Source organism: Macrotis lagotis, chromosome 5 (genome assembly GCF_037893015.1).
Source record: "Macrotis lagotis isolate mMagLag1 chromosome 5, bilby.v1.9.chrom.fasta, whole genome shotgun sequence".
Taxonomy (NCBI): domain Eukaryota; kingdom Metazoa; phylum Chordata; class Mammalia; order Peramelemorphia; family Peramelidae; genus Macrotis; species Macrotis lagotis.
This window is the reverse complement of record NC_133662.1, coordinates 35574517-35600997: the sequence shown is the minus strand read 5'-3', so window position 1 is coordinate 35600997 and position 26481 is coordinate 35574517. Positions and strand designations below refer to the sequence as shown.

The 26481-nt window shown below is 34.9% G+C and overlaps 1 protein-coding gene across 2 annotated transcripts; it reads left to right on the top strand.

Annotated features, from left to right (window-relative positions):
* The first annotated feature begins 1752 nt into the window (after nt 1-1752).
* Nucleotides 1753-26461, top strand: LOC141523757 (uncharacterized). 2 transcript variants are annotated; one of them, XM_074237201.1, is made up of 4 exons: nt 1753-1911; nt 2646-2715; nt 25723-25768; nt 26319-26461. In XM_074237201.1, exon 4 carries the CDS (start codon nt 26345-26347, stop codon nt 26459-26461), a length of 117 nt encoding a protein of 38 aa, XP_074093302.1. In that variant the 5' UTR covers nt 1753-1911; nt 2646-2715; nt 25723-25768; nt 26319-26344. The 2 variants fall into 2 exon arrangements, with proteins under 2 accessions (XP_074093302.1, XP_074093304.1); XM_074237203.1 differs by lacking the exon at nt 25723-25768.
* The last annotated feature ends 20 nt before the right edge of the window (nt 26462-26481 follow it).

Sequence of the window (26481 nt, the reverse complement as noted above, 5' to 3'; positions counted from 1 at the left end):
TCTATAGCCTCTTTGTACATAATTGTTTGCATGCACTATTAGACTGTTAGCTCCCTGAGAGCATACTATCTTTAACTTAATAAATGTTTATTGACTGTGTGACTGAATGCTTTAGCATTTATTTTGTCTCTAAAGCCTTTTCTTAAGTTTCTAGAATTATGATTCTTTGAGATTCTTGTAGTTTCAATGATGGTGAATTAGAAAAGTTAAATTAATAATAAAAAACAGGAAGAATACTACAACAAAATACAAACTATTTAGTTAAAAAAGACACTCACAAAGGGAAAGGGGGTATTTGGTTATTTTAAAATTTTTCATATTCTTAATTTGGAGACTCAGCAAATTTTTGCAAAGATTCTCCTTACAATCTTTTACTCCTAGACATACTACTGCTTGCCGTGAGATCTATCCTCCCAGCTTTGCACAATGTTTAATAAATGTCAGCTGAATTGAACTAATGTGATTGGATTCCCATACCCAACGCTGCAAAAGCTCTCTCCTTTAAGAGTAATTTTATATTCTATAAGACACACTTATTTTTCTGAATTTATACTGTTGGTGTGTCATTTAAGAAACTTTTGTTGTAGCTAAATCTAGATCATTTTTACACTTTGAATCTATACATTATAAAAGACTCAAGGGAAATTATTGTTTAAAATGCCTGCACCCCGTAATCATTTAACATGTATATATGCATAGATGTACATATACACATGTATGTATATGCACACACTTACTAAAATCTAGCCTCAGGTACTTATTAACTGTGTGACCATGGGCAAGTCACTTAACTTGTATAAAGCTATTTATAACTATTATATATACATTATAATTTATAATCAGTGATAATAATGATAATAGCACCTATCTCCTAGGGTTGTTGTGAGATTCAAAAGATATAGATAATATTTTTCAAATGTTTAGTATAGTGTCTCCTCAGTAGTGGGCACTATATACATACATATATATATTACATATATATTAGCTATTATTTTTACTACATAATACATCCCAATTAATGAGTCTAAAAACAGGATTCTTAACTTCTAGTTCATATAAATAAAACCCCCAAATATAGTTAGTGCTCTGCTTTTTACTTTGAGTTCTATCTGAGGCATCTAAATTTTTAATCTTAGAACTAAAGGACTCAAAAGCCTCATTTTAGAGATGAGGAAACTGAGACCTGGTCAGGTTAAATAACCTGCCCTTAGTCAATCACACAATTAGAAATTAGACGTAGGATTTGAACTCAGATCATCTGTACATAAATTCACACATCTGTACCTTCCACCCCAGTGACTCTCCTCCTGACTCCTCAGGTCAGCCAGATCTCATTTCTCCACTTTGGATTTCCTCACGCTTCCACTCTGAACCTGTTTCTCTCAGTCCCTACTCCCAACCCCTTTTCAGCTTCTTTTTTTTATAAGCCAGCATCTCTTTTTTAGAATATAAGCTCCTTGAGAGCAAAAAGTCTTTCTATTTATATCCCAGCACTTAACAGTGTTTGCTTCATTATAAAGCTCTTTAAAAATAACTATTTTCTGAGCATGTCTGCATACGTGTGTGTGTGTATTTTTATCATCTTTCTTCCACTTTTCGAGGTTAACCACTAACCAGCCTCTTCCTCTCCCCATAAAAGAAAAACCAGAGGCTACAATGTCAGAAAATGAAAGCGGGTGCAGAAATACCCAAAGCCAGCAAGGGGAGCTACAGTGTAACTTTGACCAGGGAATGCTACTGGTTGTCCCTGATTAGAAGCCACATTGGCTTTTGTTTGTTTTTCTCCTGGTGGGTGGAAAGCTGCTCTCTCTCCGGCGATACTTACCATGAGCTTTCTGGCCAGCCTAGGCCCGTTCACACTCAGAACCTCTCAGAGTGCCCGGGATGGACCGCATGGACTCTCTTAGCAGGGTTGGTACTACGTTGGTAGTTATTTTACAGCGGGGTAGGGGGAGGGCTGTCTCCAGGAGCTGTGAGACTGTGTTTATCCATTGCCCGGGGCTCAGCCTCCTCCAGTCTGCTTTTGAGAAGAGGATTTACTAGACTGGAGATGGCTGCATGCGTTCTTTGAGGGGGAATGTGGCTCTTTCTAGCAGATCTGATTGTGCAGATGCTTAGACATCCGTGAAAAGGAAGGGAAGGGTATATAAGGGAGTGCTGGCTTTGCATGACCCCTGGCATCAAAACTCTGTTTCCTGGGAGACCGGAAGATTTGGATGACTGTTTTCCTTTCAGTCTTAGAGGGTGGGGAGGCACTTTCATGATCTAAAACGTTTGGGGGGGGGGAAGGGGAGCCCCAAGTAGCTGCACATGGAATTTTTCTGATTAGGCCACTGATTACCCCACAAAGGGGGAGCGGGGGGAGGTCTAAGTAGCAAGCCTCACATACTTAGTCGCAACCATTTTTTATCGGCTTTGCAGATGGTGGTTTTATTCCCGTCCTCCTTAGCTAGGGTAGACGTTAAGGAACTGTTATGCTTGGAGTTTTCCGGAGTAGCCCTAGCCTTCACATTAACCTTATAGATTTTTAAAAGTTCAACTCAGACTTTTAAATGACGGCATTTTAATTTAATGTGGCCGGCTAGATCAAGGAAGAGTTGGCTTAGTTGGACTTAAAACTGAGTCACATTCTGTTTTTGCTAAAGCTGGACGCTGCAGAGAGACAACTGCCACTTTGAGTGTTGAACATTGCTTGCCGGGCTGGATTTCTCAAAGGTATGTTCGCTTTTGATTTTTGATTTTGGTCACTTGTTAGTGATTGACCGGAAGTTTTCTATGGACACATCATTCTCTTCTCTTGCAATGAATTAGATTGCTGGGCAATCAGTGATACTATATTGAAGTGTGATGATCACATTAAAATGCTTTAATTTTGCAAAGCCAATGCCAAAATCCTCCCAAATAACATGAGGCCTGCCTACTGATTATACCATAAATTATTTGACATCCAAATAGGAAATTTCCAAGATAGCTTTTCCCTTCTTTTTCCAGACCCTAGCAGAGTACTTGTAGGTACTTAATTGACTGAATGATTTCAGTAATCAGTTAGAAATGCCTTCTTTTCAGTTATTTGAGAGACTATGCCTGAAGAGAAGATCCTTGATTCTAATTTTATTTTATTGTAGTTTTAATTCTGTACCATACCCCTCTTGAGGGCAAATCATTTCTTAAGTGCTCCTCCTACCTTCCCTAGGATTAGAAGTTGTATTTCTAGTACTAAGGGGAGGAGAATTAGAGTCTTTCATATTTTCTTAAGTACTGTTCATTTTTAAGAATCCTTAGGACATCTATTACAATCACATTTATTTATAGATGAGGAAGCTGATGAGTGAGAGGAGAAATTTTAACCCAGGTCCTCTCATTCTAGATCCAGTGTTCTTTCTGCCATACCACACTACCTCCCCAGTTAAGTCTATCTACCTAACTACCTACCTACCTTAATAGTAGGGTGGGTGGCTCATAGGATTTAAAGCCCTAGTGAACCTTAGAGAACTTACCTGAAGAGTTTTCAAAGTATGGTCTAAAACTATTTTTATAATAATACTAAGGTCAAAATTATTTTTATAATGCTAAGACTATTTGCCTATTAAAATATTCCTGTCTTATCCAACTACTATTTCTGTGTAAGGCCAGATTTTCTTCACATAAAGAAGAGGACAAGTATTTATTCAATACCTACTATGGTCAGGCCACTTCACTAAGCACTTTACAAATATTTTGTATCCTCATTTGATCCTCAAATCATTTGTTTCTTATCATTTTATTGTTGAGGAAACTAAGTCAGGTAAGGTTAAGTAGCTCAACCAGGGTTACACAATGAGTAAGTGTTTGAGGCCAGATTTGAACTCTGTTTTCTTTGATGTCGGCCTTTGTGTTCCATTCACTGTACCATCTCACTGACTCAAACCAAAACGACAGATTAAAACAAATTTAATGGAATAGCAGATTTGAGAATCCAACTGTCTTCTGTTAAGCCTGACATTAAAGAAATTTGCAAAAAATATGTAAAACAGTACTGTTCTAAATTTTTTTGGCTCTGAAAAATAGTTATTTTTCATAAAATGTATTTGTTAACATACAAAGTATTTCTTATTGGTTTTAAATGAATTAAATATTATTAAAATATCAATTTTAATTTCTAATACTATAAATATCAGTATACATAGTCTACATATACACAAGCTCTTTTAGGATGTCAAAAATTTTGGAGAGAAAAGGGTACATGATACCAAAAGGATGTGAGAATATCAAATCTTTCATTGGCCTAAAGAAATTAGATTACTTCTTCAAAATTATAAGTGAATCCTCTGACTTAAAATTCATTGTTCTTGGACCTCATTGCCAAATTACTGACTTAAGAAAATATGATTATACCTTTTGTCTTATATTGATCAAATACACTCTTTTAAAAATGGATTTCATTGACATTGCCTAGATTTCTTCCTGTGTCCTTCCCTCTTCTCTTCTTAGAGAACTGTACCTTATAACAAAGGATTTTTTTTTAAAAAAAAAAGAAAAAATTGAGAGAATTTAGCGATTTATTAGATAGCTATCTCATCTACTCAGGCTCTTTTTAATCAATTCATGATGCTGTAATTATGCTGCTTTCTGCAGTACCTAATAAAGACAGGAACTGCATGAATCTCAAAACCTTGAAGTCATCTTTTACTCTTCTGTTTCCTCCATCCCCTATATTCTGTCAAGCACCAGGTCTCTCCTACTCTTCTAAACTTGGTTATTTCCATGACTTTTCACCTCAGACCAGTTCCCCATCAATTGTTCTTTGGATTGCTTTTGCTATTTACTAGCTGGCCTCCTTGACTCCAACCTCTCCCTATTCTTATTCCTCCTGACTATAACTAGTAGACTAATCTTTCTTAAGTACTATCTCATTAATTAGTCAAGTTCAGCAAACATTTAATAAGAGTTTATTGAGTATTAGCATTTTAAAGCAGGAGGGGAGAAGGAATAAGCATTTATATAAAACCTACTACATTTATTATAAAACCAGGTACTGTTCTGCGTTTAAAACAGATATTATTTCAAATTATCCTCACAATGCTTCAAGAAGATGCTGTTTCCCCCATTTTACAGTTAGGAAAACTGAGGTATACAAAGGTTAAGTGACTTGCTCAAGGTGACATAGGTTTAGTAAGTGTCTGAGACAAGATTTGAACTCAAGTCTTCCTGACTCTGGGCCCAGAACTCTACTCACTACACTACTAGTTGCCTTGAAAAGTCAAAATAGTCGCTGTCTTCAAGGAGCTTATATTTTGTTGGGAGATACGACAAATGTAAAAACTATAAAGAAGAGGAGAGACAGAGACAGAGACAGAGACAGAGACAGAGAGAATGTCAGAGGCTGATCCCAAACTAGGGGGAATCAGGAAAGGATTTAGATGGTGGCACCTGAACTCTATTTTGAAGAAAAGTAAGGAAGGAATGCCTTCCAAATGTGATGGACCATTTACTACAAAGGCACTAAGGCAACAAGATGCAATATCTTGTATTTGCCTTCTTATTAATTTTCTACTAGAAGCATTATGGTTTAACAGATAAAGCACTGACCTTTGGAATTAGGAAGCTGAGTATTTAAGATTAACTATATATATACATATATATGTACATGTATATACATACATATATGTATGTATATACACATACACATATGTTGGGTAGGTGTCCCTTTTCAAGTCATTTAACCATTCACTGTCTCATACAGCTCTCTGAGACTATAAGTTGTAAAAGCAAGTACATTTCTTCATTGGAGTGATTTTTTTTCACTGAGAGATCCCTGTATTAATTAATTCCATTAAGATCTGATAAAGAAAAATGCCTCTATCATGCCCTTGAACTGTAGTGATTGTGCCTTGCTTTCAAGGAATAGCATGATCTGACCTCACTGTATATAAACAATTCCCCAAAATGGCCACTCCTGCCTTAGACAAGTTAATCCCCTTTGTCCATATTCATTCTTACCCTTGCTCATGTTCCCTTCACCTAAAATGCCCTCCTCTTTGCCTGATACATTTTCATACAATATGAAAGAATTATAAAGATATTATCCCTGATTTTAGGTGTTTACATTTTATTTTGGATGACCAGCCATGAAAAATTAAAGAAAAAATAAGACAGATTGCCATCAAATGAAAGGCAATATGGTATTGTAGCTATAGAATTGATTTCTCAACTAGAATCTTACCTATCCTCTAAAACTGATTGGGGAACATTTTTTTTTCTGCCAAGGGCCATTTTGGATATTTATAACATCATGTGCAAGCTATTTGGTCAAACATTTAATTAATTCATCCCTAAAAAAATTCTGTGGTTTCCTTGGCAATGCCACACCAAAGGTTCCCCACTCCTGCTCTAAGGTCTAGGTCAGATCCTGCCTTCTCTTTGAAATCTTTTCTGATTATCCCATTCCTTCTTGATTTTTTTCTTTTCTTGATTACTATGGAGCAAATTTTTCTGTTAACTTATTTAATACTTAACTACACATTGCAAGTGGAGTTAGCTAGTCTTGATAGGTGTCTCAATCTTATTTCCAACTCTTTATAAACTCCTTTGTAAACAGTATCATTTCCTCTTGAGCAACATGGGAACTCAACTTTCTATAAAAATTGGTCAGTTGCATTCATTTAATTAACAAACATTTATTAAAAGGCCACCATGTTCTGGGCACTGTAGTTAAAAAGATGAAAACAAAGTTCTTGTCCTCAAAAAACTTATCATGGGGGGGCAATCATGTACATTGAGCAATTTAAGGGTTGGATGTTTTTTAGATCAAACATCAAGTTTTGATACCCAGAGAACTGAAGGGAAGATGCCCATTTGAGTATTTATTTGTTGTCGTTCCTTTACAGTGGCTTGTGGCTTATAGAATATTTTGGGCTAAGACATTACTCCAGGAGACCCAATGCCTTTTTTTCCCTCTTTCAAAACCAGCTAGGAATGCTAATACCATTTTGTTTTGTTTTAAATTTAAGTCTGTCCTGGTTCCCCCTCCTCACTATTTAATATCCCCTGTAGATTTGCTGGCATAGAAAGTACATTTATGGTCCCACATTTCTGTTAGGGGTAATGGTGGTAGTGGTGGTGGGGGGTAGGAAGCATACCGTGCCCAAAATCCTATTCTGCAATGGTTTCTTGGGAAGCTTCTAGGGATAATGAAAATTCCGTACATGCTACTTTGGATATTTGTCCATAGTGTCAGATTCAGATTTTGCTTTTTTCACCAACTGGTTTGAGAAGCAGAAGGTGTTCCAGGAAAAGGGGATGAAGAGATATTCAAAAATTGGCTGTTTCTAGAATTGGCCCTTGTTTGTGGTTTGAGGGGAAGGATCAAATAGAGATATGCCTATATCATTCAGTAGGCATTGTTTTTCTGTTACAATGTAGTAGGCTTAGTTATTTAACCAGTCTTTGAACTATAGCTGTACATCTTCACACTTTAAAAGATTCATATTTTCTCTGGTTTAGGTAGTTCTTCTTCCTATAAAGATTATTAACTTTCCCATGTATTAGAAGATCATTAGAGCTTAGACTTAGAACTAGGAAGGAACTTCCTTCCTCGTTTTACAGAGAAGGTCCAACTCCTTCATTTTACAAATAGTCACTTCATCAGAGCAGGTTTTCTGACTTTGTCCCAAGGTACCTCACTTGTTAAATGAGGAATGATCTCTCAGGTCCTACCTAAGTTCATTGTTTCCATGTTTCTGCAGTCTGTAAAGTGAACTTAGTATGACCACTATAAACATTAGGCGGACTTAATTTTATAATTGGCTTCCCATAGTGTTGATTATGCACATGATCATATATTTGGTGTTTTGTTTGATTTGCTTTATCCAAACCTATGATTTCATTGAAATAGAGAATTTCTAATGAGGGAATTTCCTCTATGTGAGTCTTCACTAGTCTGCAATTTATTGTTTTAAAGAGTTGCTTGGGGATAGAGAGAAATTAAATGACTTGTCCAAGGCCACAATGCATCAGAGGAGGAACTTTGAACTTGAGTTTTTGAATTTGAGGCTAGTTATCAATCTACAGTGTCATGTAGCCTCTCATTTGATTATTAATATTTTATATTTTTCCTTAATTTTTTTTCACTTCTAGTCTTCCAAAATAAATTATAAGCTTCTTAAAGCAGGTATCATGTCTTTAGGCACTTAATAAATATTGACTGTTTGACTGATTTATAAATCTTTTGTGCTCCCTACAGTGTTTATGCTGTGTCTATATAGATTGCATTTAATGAATACTTGTTGATTAGTAACAGTTATTCTTTTGGCAGCCATATACTTCTGTTGATGGCATTGTATTGGATGAGTCATATTGCCTTTATCTTAAAGGTGGAGCATGACCCACATTAAACTGTTTATAACGTGTGACTTAATGGCCTGAAGGTTACTATAAGCAATTATAAGAGCTTAGCACTAATAAGAAAAAGCATTATTGAATATCCAGCTGTCCATTTGACCATAGTAAAAAAGTAAATATCTGTATGAACTTCTAATGCCTTGGAGATCTAAACAATAATCGTGCCCAATTGGTCCTACCTTTTCTTAAAGAAAGCATTTATCAAAAACTTAACTTCACCAAGGCAATTCCCTCTATTCCTTAGCAATTTGTTATGCTTATATATTCCAACCCTACAATAGTGGATAGTTTGTTGAAGATCTAGTCATTTTAAAAATTATTTCAAAGTTGTTAAAGAGAAAAGGGATTGACTTTATTGCATTCATTAGCATTTATATAACTGAGTGAGTGAAATGTAACTTGTGACTAGAAGTCTAGATGGCCATTTTGTTTACCTTTATAACCTATTTTATCGTGACCCAATGGAATGTTTTTCAGAACACTGTCATACAAATCAAATAAAAGCAATTATCTAATAAGTTATTAGAAACCTTCAAAATAGTTCCCAAAATCTGTCAGGGGAAAGGTAGAATAGTTGGGAAGACAGGGAAGTATAAAGAATTAAATGAAAAAAACAGAATGGTTATTATAACATTGGGTATTATATGCTATTATAATATAGAAAATTTTATTTTATGACAAAATGGTCATTCCCAAAGTTCTTCAAACATTTTTCTTACAGGGAGATGTTGACAATCAATAGCTAACATTATTAATTAACTTATCAAAGTTTGTTAGAAATACCAGAAATTAAATCAAATTATAGAAAATACCCTCCTGTGCCATTAAAAACTACAAAGGCAAACCTGAGTATGAGAAAAGAATAAGTTAGACAGTATAGTATCAATAAGTTATCTAACCATAGGGAAACAACTGAATTTTTAAACAGTAAAACATTTTGAACCAATTGAGGAATTACAAATACTATGTATACATGACTTGGAATATACAATAAATAATGATATTCTCTGGGATATCATTCTAACTCAGCACACTGGGGTTATACTAACCAGGAGGATGCCTAAGCCAGGTTTAAGATGTGTTGTAGATCCTTACTCTTGAAACAATAACTTTTGAGTCCCTACTGATACATTTGTCTAAAAGTCAGTCATATAATACAGTTAGCTTAAAATAAGGCCTTACTAAGGTGGCATGGTAAGAACATGAGCTATAAAACATTTCACCCATAAACCCGAGTCTCTCTTCCATAAAAACAGACAGAAGAATAGGCTTACACATAGACTATTATACTAGAGAGACCTATACCTAGGGAACATATTTGACACAAGAGCCTAATTTCTTTTCTCTCCAAATGATGTTCTCATATTGATCCTCTGAGCACTGTATTCTGCTATGCATATTAGTCTTCTAGGCTTCCTGGTCCTGCTTCCTCAGTTCAGGTTGACTCTTTTCAGTGACTAAAGCTCTTTAGATAGAATTCTGTCCATGGAGCTAGATGACTTTTTAAAGACTACCAGGGATGTTGCTGTTTTTTAGACAGTCACTGAATAGTTGCCTTCAAATTGCCTAACAAATTGATGAACGAATTTCTTCGTGTGAATAGCTATTCTTAATTTCACATCTTTTATTGTTTAAAATAAGTCATTCAGGATATAAGATAATGAATGCAATCTAAAAAGCACTTTGCCCCATACCTTTACACATGTTCAACCTTCCCACTTTGTCATATTTTAATCCTATACTAAGGCAGAAATCACTATACTACCATCTTCTGAACCTCTGTCACACTGTGTAATCATCATTATTCTTGTGTCACTGTCTTGCCTGAAAAATCGCCTGTGGTGGAATATTCAAAGTTTCCCCTAACAAGGGGTTCAACATGATATGGAAGAGACCAGAAAGCTCCAGATTGATTATATAAGTAGTTTAATAATCAAAGGGGGATACTCACATTGGGGGCAATCTGCAGCAACAGCCAAATAATATATTGGATCCCCCTGCCAAAAACCACCCTCCCCTCCCATCCCTGTGGTAATTATAGAATTCAGACAGAGGGAGGAATTATAGAATATATATTAGTGCAAATTAGTTGATATTTTTGGATTTACTCTGCTTAGCACTGAGCTTGGGTCTCAGATACACGGGTTGCCCTATCAGTGTTGTTTGGGCTGGAGTCCTGGACATGCAAGGCTATGGACTGACCAATATCTATTATGTCCCAGTTTGATCCTGGACAATATGCTTTCATTTCTGAAAGACTATATTACATTATAATTATATATAATAGAATTATATGTTATAATTAATTATATTAATTATATTAATCTTGGTTAATATTTTCATGGCTTTCATTGATAGGGACTCCACATCATCATCATCATCATCATCATCATTATTATTATTATTATTATGGTTTTTACTGCTAGAGACTTTTGCTGGGAAATACACATTATCCATATATTTTACTCTTAAGGGGGATCCACATTATTGCTTTTATCAGTTGGGATCCTACAGTCACTGTTATTGTTACTGTTTTTGTCTGTCCTTAGATCTTAGAGAAGATCAATGACATCAGAAAGGTGATGTATTGACTAGCAAGTAAATTGGACTTAAGTGAGAAAGGGCTGTGCATCACCAGTTCTGAGACATTTGGATCTAGTGAAAAGACATAAATGGGATAATTAGAGATGACTCCTTTTGGGTTATTGGGAGTTACATTGAAAGCCAGTGGCAAAGTTCATTGGAATCCAGATCTCTTAATAGTTAATATGAAGGTGCTTTGTACTTCTTTTGTTCTTACAGCAAAATACCAAGATTTCTTCTGAGAGTGAGATGATTTATAAGTGAGCAAAACTTCTACTTAGAGATATGGTTTTCTTTCTTTTCAAGTTTCAGGTTTGGGATATTTGGATCTTTGGAAAAATCAAATAGCTATTGAAATTCTAATTTAATACCTTCCCCTAATCTGGAGGTTGGAAGTGCATTGTGCATTGTGGGTACTAATTAGTAGTAGTGCTAAATAGCTTTCTCCCTTCTGGTCTGAGGGATGTAGGAGAGATGAGGAAGAAGTTAGCTAACCTTCTGGGTGGGGAGGAGAAGAGAAATAAGGATTAAAAAAAATTTACATGATGATTATATATTTAGAAGAAATAGCAAGTTGTACATAATAGATTTGAGTTTTATGTGCAAATTGTTTCCCATTGTCTTATGGAAATAGTTTTTTTATTTCATCAATTAAAAATAAAATAAAATTTTAAAGTAGCACATCATGGTTGAAGGGCTGACTTTCCCCCCCCCCCAATTCAATTCACAGATTTATTCTTTTTTTTTCTTCACCCAAGACTGTGACTTGTCCTTTTCTGCCCAGGCAAAGACAAAGCTAGTTAAACTTCCTCTGACATTAATTACCTGCATGACCTTGGGCAAGTCTATTTCAAAATCCTGGGTTGGGCCTCAAGTTTCCTCCTCTGTTAAATTAGAGATTAGACTTTGACCTCTGAAGTTCTTTACAGTGATCTGCATATCCCTATGATGTATGACTTAGAGCAGGTTCTCTTAACATTTTCTTTATCCTTCTAAATTGGAAAAGAAAAAAAAAATAAGCATTCCGAACTTTATTTCTCTGAAATTAATGTGAAAAGGACTGAGGGAGACAAACACATGGGTAAATTCTATATTGTTAGGTATGCTTTGGAAAACAAAAAGTTTAATCTTATCCTTGTCTGTGATGGTTTTGAACTTGGACTACTTATTATTTGAGTTTTGTCTACTATTTGACATGAAAAAAGATATGAGAAGAAATGCTGAGAACAATTGCAATGATCAGAGGGTCTGTGTGTATGTGTGTGTGTGTGTGTGTGTGTGTGTGTGTGTGTGTGTGTGTTTGTGGTGTCTGTGTATCTGTGTGTCTGTGTGTTTGTGTGTCTGTATAATAAACCTGTGACTCCAGGTCAGAGAATCTTGGCTGAGAAATAAAGTCTGTCATGAAGAATGTCAATTGCTTTCAAAGGAAAAGTGACTTTTTAAAGAAAAAAAGACTAACTTTCCCCATTCCCCTCATTCCAGATGATTACAATTCAAAAATATAATTGTATACTCTGTTAAGGATCATTAATAATAGAATAGTTTCCTTCCTAAATCTACTCTTTTTTTGGCTTATAGATTTAAAACTAGAAAGGAGCTCAGAGATTGTCACAATCCATAGAGACATAGACATTTCCACAGAAGACTCAAATCAGCTAATGCTATTAAAAAGCAATTGGCCTTTATTTGATATATTTTAACTTTCACAAGGGAAGGTCTTGTGCCTTAACCTGAGACATCTGAATCACTAGAAAAGTAAATCTAAGCTTTGGCTGAGGTGATCTTGAACCATAGGCAAGAAAAGGAAGGGGATTAATGATGATCATAGAAAAGCTCCCTGGACTCAGTATGCTTGGCTTTCACTACTCCACCTAGTTCCTACTTTATCGCAAACTATGCTCCTTCTTATATCTGAAGTTCCAGATAAACTGAATTACTCATAATATTCCCTTCCCCTCCCTGGAATTTACCCACAACCCTTCCTTTGGTCATGATACTATCTTTGAGTGAACTACCCACACTCATATCTCTTCCTGCTCATTCAGTTTCTTCATTCATTAATTCATTCAAGATAATTTAAATATCTAACATTTAAAGAATACTGTGCTAACCTCAGAGCTCTTGGTTTAGCTAAAGCAACCTAATCCATGGCCTTATGGAACTTTAAGTATGATTAGGAGGATTAAATCACAAACTCATAATTATAATATACAGTATTATATGATAAGAGACTTAAAGAGTTGAAAAACAAAATTGTGTGTGTGTGTGTGTGAGAGAGGGAGAGAGAGAGAGGGAGAGAGAGAGAGAGAGAGAGAGAGAGAGAGAGAGAGAGAGAGAGAGAGGATAAACACTTCAGCAATGTCCACAAGAGGAGGAAGAACAGATAGACAAATAAGAGTGATATTTTTAAAGGAGGAAATTATGAATGGTGTCAAAAACCTGCAGAGAAGTCAAGGAAGTTAAGACTTGAGAAAACATCATTGGCTTTATAGATTAGGAAATCATTGTTGATAATTAGGAAAAGCAGTTTCAATAGAGTAAAATTGAGGTTAAGTAGTGTTGCCAGATCAGACTGTGACCTGGGAAAGATCTAATTTTTAAAAGACTGAGGTCTCTTACTGCATCCAGGGCCATCTCCAGTCTTCCCATATGGCTCCAGAGAAGAAAGTAAGACTAGTGACTTTGCACAGCATCCCTCACTCAGATCCAGTTCATCTGCATGTTATGGCATCATTTCTTTGTCATGGTCTTTTTCCAGAACAAAGGATGAACATTTTTGAAAAGTAGAAGCATCTGGTGGAGGAAATCTTTCCAAGAGGAAGAAATAGGTCATTAGCTAGATTTGATAGAAAGATCAAGGAAAAACTTATAATATTGAGAAAATCTGAACATATTTGTAGATAGAAAGAAATGAGTCAATAGAGGGGCAGAAACTGAAGGTTCATAAAGAGAAGAGATGACTACTAAAATGAAATTCTCAAGGGGGGAAATGGAATATATACCTGTTGAAATTTCTTCCATCTTTCAAGGTCCTGCTCCAGTGTCATCTCTTCTATTAAGCCTTCCCTGATTCCCTTCCTTCTGCCAGTCCTCCAGAATGATCTCTTCCCCCCTATTTACTCCCAGACCACTTTCTACCTCATTGTCACTAAACAGTTTTATATTATAGCAAATTATGCATTTATATATATATATCTATCCACAGTGCCACATACCTGCCTATGAAAGTATACAAAACTGGATCAAACATGATCCCTACCCTCAACTATTTTACAAAAATTGAACTACTGTGAAAATCATAGTATTTAAAAAAAAAGGATACGGGAGAAGAAAAGATCACAAATGATCAACTAGGAGATTGTCCTGCCTGGAAGCAGAAATATATATATGTAAATGATAACAGACATATAGGTTTCTGCCCTCTTCAGTTCACTTCAGTGAAGGGAATTCAGTGTCACAATTTAAGCACTCATTTCTTGCTATCCTGAATGGGATAGATCTACACTAACTGCAGTTTGAATCCATTCCTGCATACTGAAACTTCAGTGAAAACTGAACTTAATTTAATATTCAGGTAAAATTTCTGAAAAAAAAGATATATGGCAATAATAAACACCATATAATTTTGCATTTTAAAGCCATCTTATGATTTATTACAATGCAATTCATTCATGAAATATCTCTGAATATCTACAACTTAATGTGTTAAGCCTCATGAAGGAGTGTTTTGTTATTTTTCTCATGACTCTTTTGAAATCCTATTTGGAGATTTCTTGGTAAAGATATTGGAGTACTTTGCCATTTCCTTCTCCAGCTGATTTTACAGATGAGGAAACTGCAGCAAACAGGTTTAAGTTACTTGCCCTGGGTCACGCATCTAGTAAGTATATGAAGTCAAATTTGAACTTGGGTCCTCCGTCAGGAGGAGGAGCTGGCATTAAGAGCTGGCATTCTATCCACAGTGCCATATGCCTATCTATGGCGGTATATAAAAATGAATAAAACATGATCCTCACCTTCACAGAACTCTATTCACTATGCCATCTAGCTTCTTGGAAGATACTTAGCAATATTTATAAATTACTGATCATGGGCAACTTATTTGACTTCCCCAATCCTTAGTTTCCCCATTTGTGAAATGTTGGGTTAGCCTATGGCTTCTGAACGTCCTTCGAGCTCTAAAGTAGTGATACTTTAGCCAGTCAGTGATACTCTTTAATGCAACTTAGTTATTATGAATGTAGTTCGTATAATTCTTCTCTTTAAACTTCATATAAATTTTTAAATGCCCTTTTGTATTCATCTTGTTTGTCACTTTTTATGGTATAGTGATGTAACATGGTTTGTTCAGCCTTTCTCCAAATGATGGACATGCAGATTGTCTTAAGTTTTTGCTATACAAAGTATCTGTAAACTTTTTTTTTGCAGATAGATTTTTCCCCCTCTTTTAACTCTCCATACAATATAATCCCCCTTAATGAATCAAAAAATGTTATTATACTATATAAAATGTCTCCAAAATTTGAAAATGAAGACTTTGATACTCTTTCTCTGAGAAAAACCTGACCTTGCTTTATTTTAAAAAGTTATTTACTTAGACATTCATTTATTTTTATAAGCATTTATTATCTATTCCTCCCACTATTTCCTCCATTTGAAAAATTAAAAAAACTCATAACAAATATAGTCCAACAAAACAAATTCTCACATTGGTTATGTCTAAAAAGATATGTCTGCAATACCATCTGCATTTTTAGTCCATCACCTTCTGGCATATGTGTGTTTCATTTTCAGTTCTGTTGTGATTTAAGTTTCTAATTTCCAAATCAGATTAAAGTTAAAACTGAAGACATCGGGTTGAGGCAGAGAGCCTGGGGTAAATTTTAGATGAGGCACTTAACCTCTATGGACTTCAGTTTCCTAATTTGCAAAATGATAGGTTTGACTATATGATTTATAAGGTCCCCTGCACCTCTAATTCTATCATCCTATAAATTTTATATTTACTACTATTATTAATAACACATAATAATGCAAAAAATTCAACACTGGCAGATATTTTAGAGCAATATAGCTAAATTATTGTTAATTGTTACCAAGATGAATTGCAAGTTCCTTTAGGGCAGGGACAATTTTTGTCTCTTTTTGTATCTCTTAGTACACAGGACATAAAACATAACTTATTGATTAGTGCTAGAAATTCAAAGGTATTACTGATATAATAAAATAATGCTTATAAGAAGCTTACATGATTATAACAACAGATGCAGAAAAAGTCATTGATAACCTACAGTACTCTTTGAGTTAAAACACTAAAACAGCATTAGGAAAGAGAATATTTTCCTCAAAAACCAAAAGAATTTATCTGAAAGCAAAGACTAGTATTATTTGCAATGGATAAACACTGAAAACTTTCCCAGTGAGATTAGGAGTGATGCAAGGATATACACTATTATTGCTTGACATAAACCATTATTATTGTTTAATAAAATACTAAAAATTCCACCATTGTATTAAGAGAAGAAAAAGATACTAAGGGAATAGGCATTAGTTAAAAAAGCTAAATCTATTTGATGATAATGTAATTCTTTTTTTCAAAACTTAGGGAATCCACAAAAATCCACTTTGTTTCAGCAAAGTAGCAAGATATAAATTGAGAATATTATCACTATTGAGTGTTACAAACAAAAATCAAGGAGAAAGAAAAAGAGAAATAAAATTTAAAATATCAAAAATGCATAAAATGTAATCTGGGAGTTAATCTACCCAAGAAAGATGCATTTTACATAACCACAAAACAATTTTCACAGAAATAAAAGAGGATCTCAGTAACTGAAGAAACAGTCAATATTCATGGCAAGTCTTCTTACCATTAAAGAAAAACTGGTGATGGTTTCCAAACTGATCTAGAGATTTAGTACTTTACCAATGTACTTATCAAGGGCATATTTTACAGAATTGGACAAAAATATTAACACATAGACCAATAAAGGTCAAGTAGTTTAGAAAGGGAGAACTGACTTGTTCAAACTATATCTATATAGTTATCTATAGATTTATATCTGTATATAGATTATTTATAGATGAGGCATTAGAGTACTGAGAGGTTAGGATCCATGCCTAAAATGGCACAGAAAACAGAGCTGAAATTAAGAATTTATGATGATGAATCCCATGGGTCTTTTTATTCCCTAGTAGTGATGGGTTGCATGGTACCAGCATTCCCTATAGATTTTTGTCTTCCCTCCTCTTACAGAATTCCCATAGAGGGAAAAAGGATAGACAGCTTTGTAACATGCATAAGACTATCAAGTTTATTGAAACACATGACTTTTGTCCTCCTAAAGAGAAGTGTAGAATCTGGAGAATTGATTACTATTAGAAAGTAGCTTTCTCTTCTTCCCCAATAATACTTTTATTCTCCACACATCAAGGGTTTTTAACCATTTGTATGTCATGGGCCCCTTTGCCATTGAAGTCTGTCAGGAATAATGTTTTTAAGTGCATGAAATAAAATATATAGTATTATAAAGGAAACCAATTATGTTGAATTGATCAAAATACATGTTTTAAACCTCCTAGATGAATTCAAGGTTAAGAGCCTCTGGCATAGATCAACCCTTTATTCCTAGCTGACCACAGATGGTGTGATGACGGGAGATTCATTTTTACATAGAGGCTGACAAATTAGACCTGGCAGAAGAACTACAAATACCAGCTTGCTTCTGGTGAGGCTTAGTTGAAAAATTAAGCCAGCCTTGATTGGGCATTGCCATTCAGTCACCATCATTGTTTCCCACAAAAGGGCTTGGCTTTAATGATAATGATGAATGTTTATATGAGCACCTTTTTCTAGGATTTTGAACCATTTTACCAATAATAATTTTGGCAATGCACCCTGCTAAGTACATAAATTTTTGTCTTAATTGAGAAATTGGTAAACTAAACATAGAACAGTTGTGGTGAGCAGTTTATTACAGATCACATATAAGTTGGAGAGGGATCTAAATATCTTGCCAGGTCTGGAACTGCTAACTCCCAAAGTGTGGCTGATTCACATCCCTGTTCACATCCCAAGTAACACTGACTGAATATGCACCAAGAAATGTCTGCATTTTAATGTCTTTGATGGAGCTTGGAAAAGTATTGCTATAAATTGGGGGGGGGGGGGTCCTAAACAATAACTCACTACTGCAAAGAGCCCCTGATAAGGAAGATCTTCAAAGTGGGGGCCATGGACCTGAAGGAGGTTTTTTGTCTCTCTTAACACAAATGCAACTACCCTTATCTTCCCAATTCTTCCCCCTCCCTCTGCTATGCAAACAGGCAGGGATTAACCCTGATCTTCACTGAAAAATGACATTACCTTTCTTTTCCAAACCTACTCTCCTCTGAATTTTCCTTTTCTGTTGAGGGATGGTGATCATCCTTCAAGCAACCCAGTTTCACAATCTCTGTCCTCTTCCACATTTAATCTTTAATCTCTGTAACATTTCTAGCATCTTTCCCCTTCTTTCTGTTCACACATTCACCTTTAAAACCTTTTGGACCATCGTAGCAGTCTCTGATTGATCTCCCTGCCTCAGGTCTCTGCTGTGTCCATTCCATCTGTCCAATCCATAATTACCAAAGTTATTTTCCTATAATGCATTTCAGGCCATATTAATGCCTTATCCAAAAACTCTGTTGACTCCTTATTTAATCTAGAACATAATTTTTATCTTTAATTCTTCTTTTAAATCCCTTGCTTAATGTATATAAGAATTAGTTTAGTAATGCATGTATATAAATTGTAAATACATAAATATAGGGTATACCAAAGTCTCAGTGAGCCATAGGATCTTGGGCAAAACTTCTGCTATTAGAAAACTTGGCATAGTAACAAGGAGTTGTTGAATGGAGATTTGATACCTGAACATCAATTGATGCTTGAACTAATGTCTCTCTCCTCTGAATTCCCATAGCTGCTGTTGTCTGAGGAATCTGATATTTCAATGCATCTGTGTTCTCATTGATATCATTTGATGACTAAAATAATGTCTCCCTCCTCTGAATGCTTGAAGCACCTATTGTCTCTGCCACTTATATGATAAAAACAAGTCCTATCTATTGTTCTTACTTCACACCAGTCCTGTGAGAGAGGTACTTGATACATCAATGCATCTGGGTTCTCATTGATGTAAGTACTTTGAAGTACAAGCAGATGGCAGAACATCACATCTTAGGTGATTCTGGTATGTGTTCTAGAGATCTTCCATGGGGGTTCACACAGTATTCTCTAGCTCTTTTTAAAGTTGTCTGGGTACAGGTGGAGTGCAAAAGCTATCTATTGCATATTTTATGCTTTTGCTAAATGAGCAGCTTATCTTTCTTCTGATTATATATTTCTTTTTGGCACCTTTTTTACTGATGGAAAACCAGAGGCCCAGGGAAATAAAGTGATTTGTATACAACTACTAAATGACAGAGCTAGGATATGAAGAGAGGTTCTCCTGAATCCAAGTCCAATGAATTTTCCCTCAGAGGAATTATACTTTCTCTCTTATGGCCCCTTTTACATTCCTCATTGTTGTCAGATACTATAGTTATTAGAGTTTATGTCAACTTCCCTACTGGATTTTTAAATTGCTATAGATAGGCACTATGCCATAAATGTCTGTGTATACTTCACAGAACCTGGAATTGTACCTCCCATATGGCTAGTGATCAGTAAGAAATTATTTATTGAAAGTGAAGATGAAGTTCCACTCAAAAGGAAATTGTGTCAAATATAGAAGTCATGAAGTTATTTAGTAAACTTAGAGAGCTCTCCTCAAAGCCAAGAAGACCTGAGTTTTTGGTCCTCCTGTAACACTTCATGACTCTGAGCAAATCACCTTCGAGCTCTATACAGTTGTATTGTATAGCTCACTGAATGGTGTTCCACAAATGCTACCAAAGACTCAGAAGGAAGATGTTAACTTTTAGGACAAAAGTGAATGCTGTGATCTTAAGGTGGAATAAAAATTGCTCACATTTATGTTGAGTTTTAAGGTTTATAAAGTTTGATTTGATCCTTACAACAAACTATGAAGTAGGTACTCATTTATTCCCATTTTATAGATAAGAAAGCTGAGGTTCACTGAGGCTTAGTGACTTATTATCCTAGGATCATATTTCTAATAAGTATCTTAAGTAGGACTTCCTGACTTTAAAACCCAGCATTTATCTACATTATACCAAGCTATCTCCTTAGAGGCAGAACTGAATGAAATTGTGGCAGCTTGTGTTAGGAGTAAAGAGGGGGTCTCATTGCCATAGATACTCCCTCCGTGGATCCAGATAATAACCTGTTCATGTCTATGAAAGTCTTATCTGTATCTTCCTGTCCTCCAGAGAGTCCACCAAGTGTGCTAGAGACTTTCCTCTATTTCCTGGTCTTCCTTTTGGTAATACCTTCCCCTCTAAGAGTGTCTCCAATTTATCCTCTATTTACCTTGTCTCTACATAGTTGTTTACATGTTGTCTCACCATTAGATTATGAGTTCCTTGAGGTTAAGGTCTATTTTTGCCTTTCTTTGTATCCTCAGCTCTTAGCATAATAGATTCTTTTTTTTTTTTTTTTTTTTTAGTTTTTGCAAGGCAATGGGGTTAAGTGGCTTGTCCAAGGCAGCTAGGTAATTATTAAGTGTCTGAGGTTGGATTTGAATTCAGGTACTCCTGACTCCAGGGCCAGTGATCTATCCACTGTGCCACCTAGCCGTTCTGCATAATAGATTCTTAATACATACTTGATAACTTCACTCAACTGTTGACAATATGTTGCTACCAGTGGAGCACCATGACTTCTATCAGTTATTCTTGACTCTCCTCACTTGACTGGTTCTTTTTTGAAGTGGAGGATGATACAGCTCTAAGATGACATACTTGATGCTGCTAGGCCTGTATAATTCTTTGTTATATTTGCAGCTTTGGGTTAAAGATGGCGAAATCAGCATTTGGATAAGCCATTCATAGCACTTGATGCCTGCAAATGTCTCAACTTTTGATCATCCTTTCAACCCCCTTTTCCTTTGATTTACTCTGAACTTAACAAACATAAAAAATAATTTCCATATTTGTATAATAGGACAGAAGACATTTGACATGAAAATGAATTTCTGAGATATAGTGTTTGCTTTTACTTTTGAATATGTAATGAATTTTTTGCAATTCATAATTTATTATGCTTTTTTTATTTAGAGCTGATTTAAATGTCGATGTTATCCATTATATAGGTGTTAAAGAGATAGAGACTATTTATCAAAATGTGTTATCTTTTGATGTCCTTGCAGAAAATGAGTTCAGTATCACAGGTCATGGGTGATTATCCAAAGCCTGAACTTTATTAACCATCATCACATGTTCTGTGAAAGGGAAAATAGAGCTATGGATTAGGAGTACTTATAGTCACAGATGCTGTTGATTGGAATGAACTGAAGCTGTGTTCTTCAATCAATCAACTAACAAGCATTTATTAAAAGTATGTTAAAGGTACTTTGCTAAGCACTAAAGACATGTTTTAAAAAAAATCTTTTATTATAAGGAATTAATAACTTTTTACCCATCATTTCTAGTTTTACCCTCTGAGACTATAAAACAAATTTAATACTTTCCTGTCCTCCAAGTACCTGAAGGCATATATATCTCTCCCCTTGGTCTTCTCTTTACTGATTTAAACATTTCTAGTTCCTTCAAATAATCCCTGCAATCCATGGATCTTTTCACCATCCTGGTTTATCAATGACTTTCCTAAATATGGTGCTTAGAACCAAACACAGCATTCTAGATGTGACCCAACCAGGTCAAAGTATATCATCTCCCTCATTCTGAACATTATACTTTTCATGATACAGGCTAAAATTGCATGGAATTTTTTGTTTTGTTTTTGGCTACCATGTCACACTTTTGACTCTTAATGAGCTCATAATCTACTAAAACTCCCACATCTTTTGCACTGGGAATGGATAGCTAGCTACCCCTCCTCCACCCAAACTTGAGTATTAGATGAAGGAAAGGCATTTAATATCACCTGTCAGTAAGACTTAATTTTATCTCAAGAGTCTCTAATTTATGAACTAGGAAAATATTGACCCACTTTACTATTGTTTGGTGGCTGAACAAGTGACTTGAGATAAGGATCAAATTAAAATAAGTTAATAGTTGACTGAATATGATTCAGCCCTGTAGAAACCACATATGTTACTGGGATATATTGAAATAGAAAATATGAGTTTCTTATTAATATTCTCTAATTAAAGTAGTGAGCTCAGTTGTGACATTTCCAAAAATATGTGAAGAACTGGAGTCCCATCAAATGAGACAAGAATAACAATGGGGATGGAAAGCAGGTCCATTGAAAAACACTGTTTATCCTAGAAAAGAAGCTTAGGGTGATTTTATTAGTCTCAAGGAAACAAAAAGTTTTCACAGGAGAGCCACGAAACAAATGAAATTAGCTTAGAATTAGAGATTTTGAAAGGATCATTTTTCTTTTCCTGCCAAGATAAAACAGCAGTCCTTATCCATGAAGAATTTCAAGAAGAGAATAAGCAACTTTCTCTCACCTGATTTAGACATTCACCTGCTTGGGGCAGAGAAGTGGACCAAATGCTCTCTCAAGGACACTTCCTGCTCCTTGTTTCAACATTGTGAAACAGGGCACAGGCTTCAAACGCCTAATGATTCTTCATTGAGGAAATAAGTGAGAAAGTATATGGTATTCTTTGGTCCCAGTGACATAGAGACAAAAAAAAATCTAGTCATATATCATAACATATTTTAGTCAGATTATTATTATTATTATTATTATTATTATTATTATTATATTCTTAAGACTGTTAACTCACTGGCTCCATAAGTATTACGAGAAAGTCATCCATCATTTTGGTTCTAGCAAATAAAATCTCCCTTAAAGAGACTTTGGCATATATCTCATTCAGATACTTTCCCCTTGGTATCAATATTTTCTAAAGCCAGTTCAGTGTGCCTAAATTAGAGAAGTAACTAGATGTCATTGGTATAGAGGGTAACTGTCCTTGGTATCAATGCAGAAGGTATGAAACAACTTTTTAAAGGAAATCAGTTCTTTAGACTCAATGCATCTAAAAGGACAAGTCTCAGTTACGATCCTTCCAATTGTGTAGTCTGTCTATGGAAATACAGAATAAAGTTTGGATACTTTGTCAAATAAGAACTTAATAAAGTCTTATTTTAGAGTTACTGAGGATCTATGATCTGGTCAAGTCTATTTTTGTTGATCCTTGCTCAGAAATATATAAAACACTGGATATGACCCACAAGCATACAACATGCTTTTTTTTTTAAACTATATACTCTAACCTGGTTAATAACTGGTCATATTCAATGTTCTTTTTACATCCTTTGTAAAAGGATTTTATTTGCATTTGTACATTTCTTTGCAAAAATGGAATTCCTTCCTAATTAGTGTTTTTAACATATTAAAAAATTATGAAGAATATGGGCAAAAGTCATATAGATGAGAAGGCATGAATAGATTTTGACCATCATAGGCAGGGAAAGTCTCCATATTGATAAAATCATAAAACCTCAAGGAGGTGAATTATGAGCTCCAGTTTTATTATTGAATTTGATTCATCCATTTATTTAGAAATATTTAAATATTCAATATTATATTCTTAAAGAATATGCAAAATTTAGCTGGACACTGCCCTTGCCCTCATGTAGTTTAGTTTTGAAAAACCCAGTTCTAGTTCTTTAGCTTCTTATTTACAAAAACCCATAAAATTTTAATACTTTCCCCCTTTCTTATATGACTTATTTCCCAAAGAACTTCCCTCCAGTCTTCATAGGATTCATCCTATGTACAAAGAAACACAGTTTAGTTAAGCAAAACCAAAACAATACTCTGCCCCTGCCTAATATATGCAGGAACATACAGAAGACAACTCAAAGAGTAAGTTGTTACACTTTCAAGTTTAAACAACTATACCTTGGAAATCAGCAAATGCTACACCAATCAGGACTTGATTTATTGTTTTGTTAATTGTCAAAATTTAAGAAAGTGATAGTTGTTAATAATGTTGATTAAACTTTAAAGTATTGTCTTAATATATTACTGAGAACCAGTGATTAAACATTTACAAGCATATTCCTTGTGAACATATGCCACATTCTATGTTGAATTTTACTGTTCATCAAGGGAAGACTAGATTGGTCACTGGCTTTCAGTGTTATTTTCCTTTGCATTTTTCTCTTGCATCTGCTTATTTCATTTTGTATCAGTACAAATATACTTCTTGACAAGTTTCTCTGAACTCTTCTTGGGTATAATTTCTCTCAGTCTAATAATATTCAATTAATTCAAACACCACATTTGCTTAGTCATTTACCATTCTCATAAAAAGAGCTGCTTCATTTTAAAAAAATATATGGAATATTTTCTCCATTGTCCTCATTGAGGTATAAGACACACACACACACACACACACACACACATAATATACATACAGTCAAATTCCAAAATGTAGCTCAGCCCATTTCAATGAATTATTACTACTCACTTCTACTACACATTTTCTATAATGACTTATTTGCACAAAGCATTCCTCATAGGAATCCAGTGAGGTAGGCAGTGTAAAATATCATTATCCCCAAATGAGAGAACTATACTTGATGGATGTTAAATGATTTTCATAAGATCACCCTAAATTTATAAGTCCAAACTTCAAGGGCACAGCCCAGTATCTCTTGGAGGACTGGTACACAGGAAGTCCAAAAGTTTTGGGGGCATTCAGGTGCCCCTGTGGATAGAATAATGAAGCTGGAGTCAGGAATTCCTGAGTTCAGATCCAGTCTAGGATACCTACTAGCTGACCCTGAACAAATCACTTAATCTCTGTGCCTCAGATGTAAAATGATGATAATAGTATCTATCTCTTTGGGTTGTTGAGAAAATCAAATGAGATAATAAATGTAAGGTTCTTAATGCAGGACCTCAAAAATAGTAGGTGCTCTAACAACAACATGGGGGGTGATGATCAACCTTGATGGACTTACTCATTCCATCAGTGCAACAACCAGACACAATATAGGGATATCTGCAGTGGAGAATACCATCTGTATCCAGAGAAAGAATTATAGACTTTGAACAAAGACCAATGACTATTACCTTCAAATAAGAAAAACAAAAACCCATCATCTTATTATGTAATTTTGCTATCTCATACTTTATTTTTCTTCCTTAAGGATATGATTTCTCTGTCATCATATTCAACTGAGATCAGTGTATAACATGAAAACAATGTAAAGACTAACAGAGGGGCAGCTAGGTGGCACAGTGGATAGAGCACCGCCCTTGGAGTCAGGAGTACCTGAGTTCAAATCCGGCCTCAGACACTTAATAATTACCTAGCTGTGTAGCCTTGGGCAAGCCACTTAACCCCATTGCCTTGAAAAGAAAAAAGAAAAAGAGTCTAACAGAATGCCTTCTGTGGGGGGTGGGAGGAGGGAAGCAAGAATTGGGGGGAAAATTGTAAAACTCAAAATAAAATCTTTCTAAAAAAATAGTAGGTGCTTATTAAATGTTTTCCTTTTCTTAAAAAAAATTAATTACTAATAATCAATAAATATTAAAGTGTAAAACTGCACTAAGATTTTTTAATAGTCATTAAATAACAATCACCTATTAAATTTTTTTGATTGGTTGATTTTATTTACTATTTTATCTGAATTATTTTTTCATTTTATTTTTGTTTTCAGTTTCACATTTTCTCCCTTCTTCACTCCCTCCCCACCCATTGAGAAGGTAAGAAATATGATACCCATTATACACACATAGGCATGCAAAGCACTTCTGCATTAATAACTGTTAAAGCTTAAATCTTTGGAGACATGCTGTATTCTCTCAAATTTACAAATTAGAACATCTTGGTCATATAAAAGATCTGTTGCTTTAGCTAGTGAATATCTAATAGTATAAGTTGCTCTGGATATGCACCCATAAATAACTTGTGAAGTGTGGGTAATTTCCTTCAAAATCTTGTCTGAGAACTTTAAATTTAGCCCTTCTTCATTTGTATGTTTACATAGATAAACTTAGCTCCCTTTCACAAAGCTTATTCTCACTTAGTGTATTTGACAGACTAGGCCTGCACAAAATTGTGTTAGTCATCAGAAAAACATTGAATTGCAGCCGATTCATTGTTGAGTCAGTGAAAAAAGTGAATACTATTTTCCCACATCTTTGTATCTTGAGTAAAAAAGTGAAAAAAAAAGACTATCTGGCAGTTTTTAAAAAAAAGATTATCTACATCACTGAAAATGTGATAGACTTCATCTTTCTTTTTTTTTCCTAGGAGGCAGAAGACTGAGCCTTGAAACTATGTATTTGAGAGACTGTCACATCATCTTGAATACCTTGTGCTGGTGCTGTCACCGAAAAGTCTGGCTACATTCTGAGAACTGCTTCCATGACAGGAAGGAGCAGTCTCAGGACTGAGATGAGTATAAAGCCAGAAG

Excerpts from the sequence above, each read along its gene's own strand:
- LOC141523757 (XM_074237203.1), top strand. The coding sequence starts at position 26,345 with ATGTATTTGAGAGACTGTCACATCATCTTGAATACCTTGTGCTGGTGC.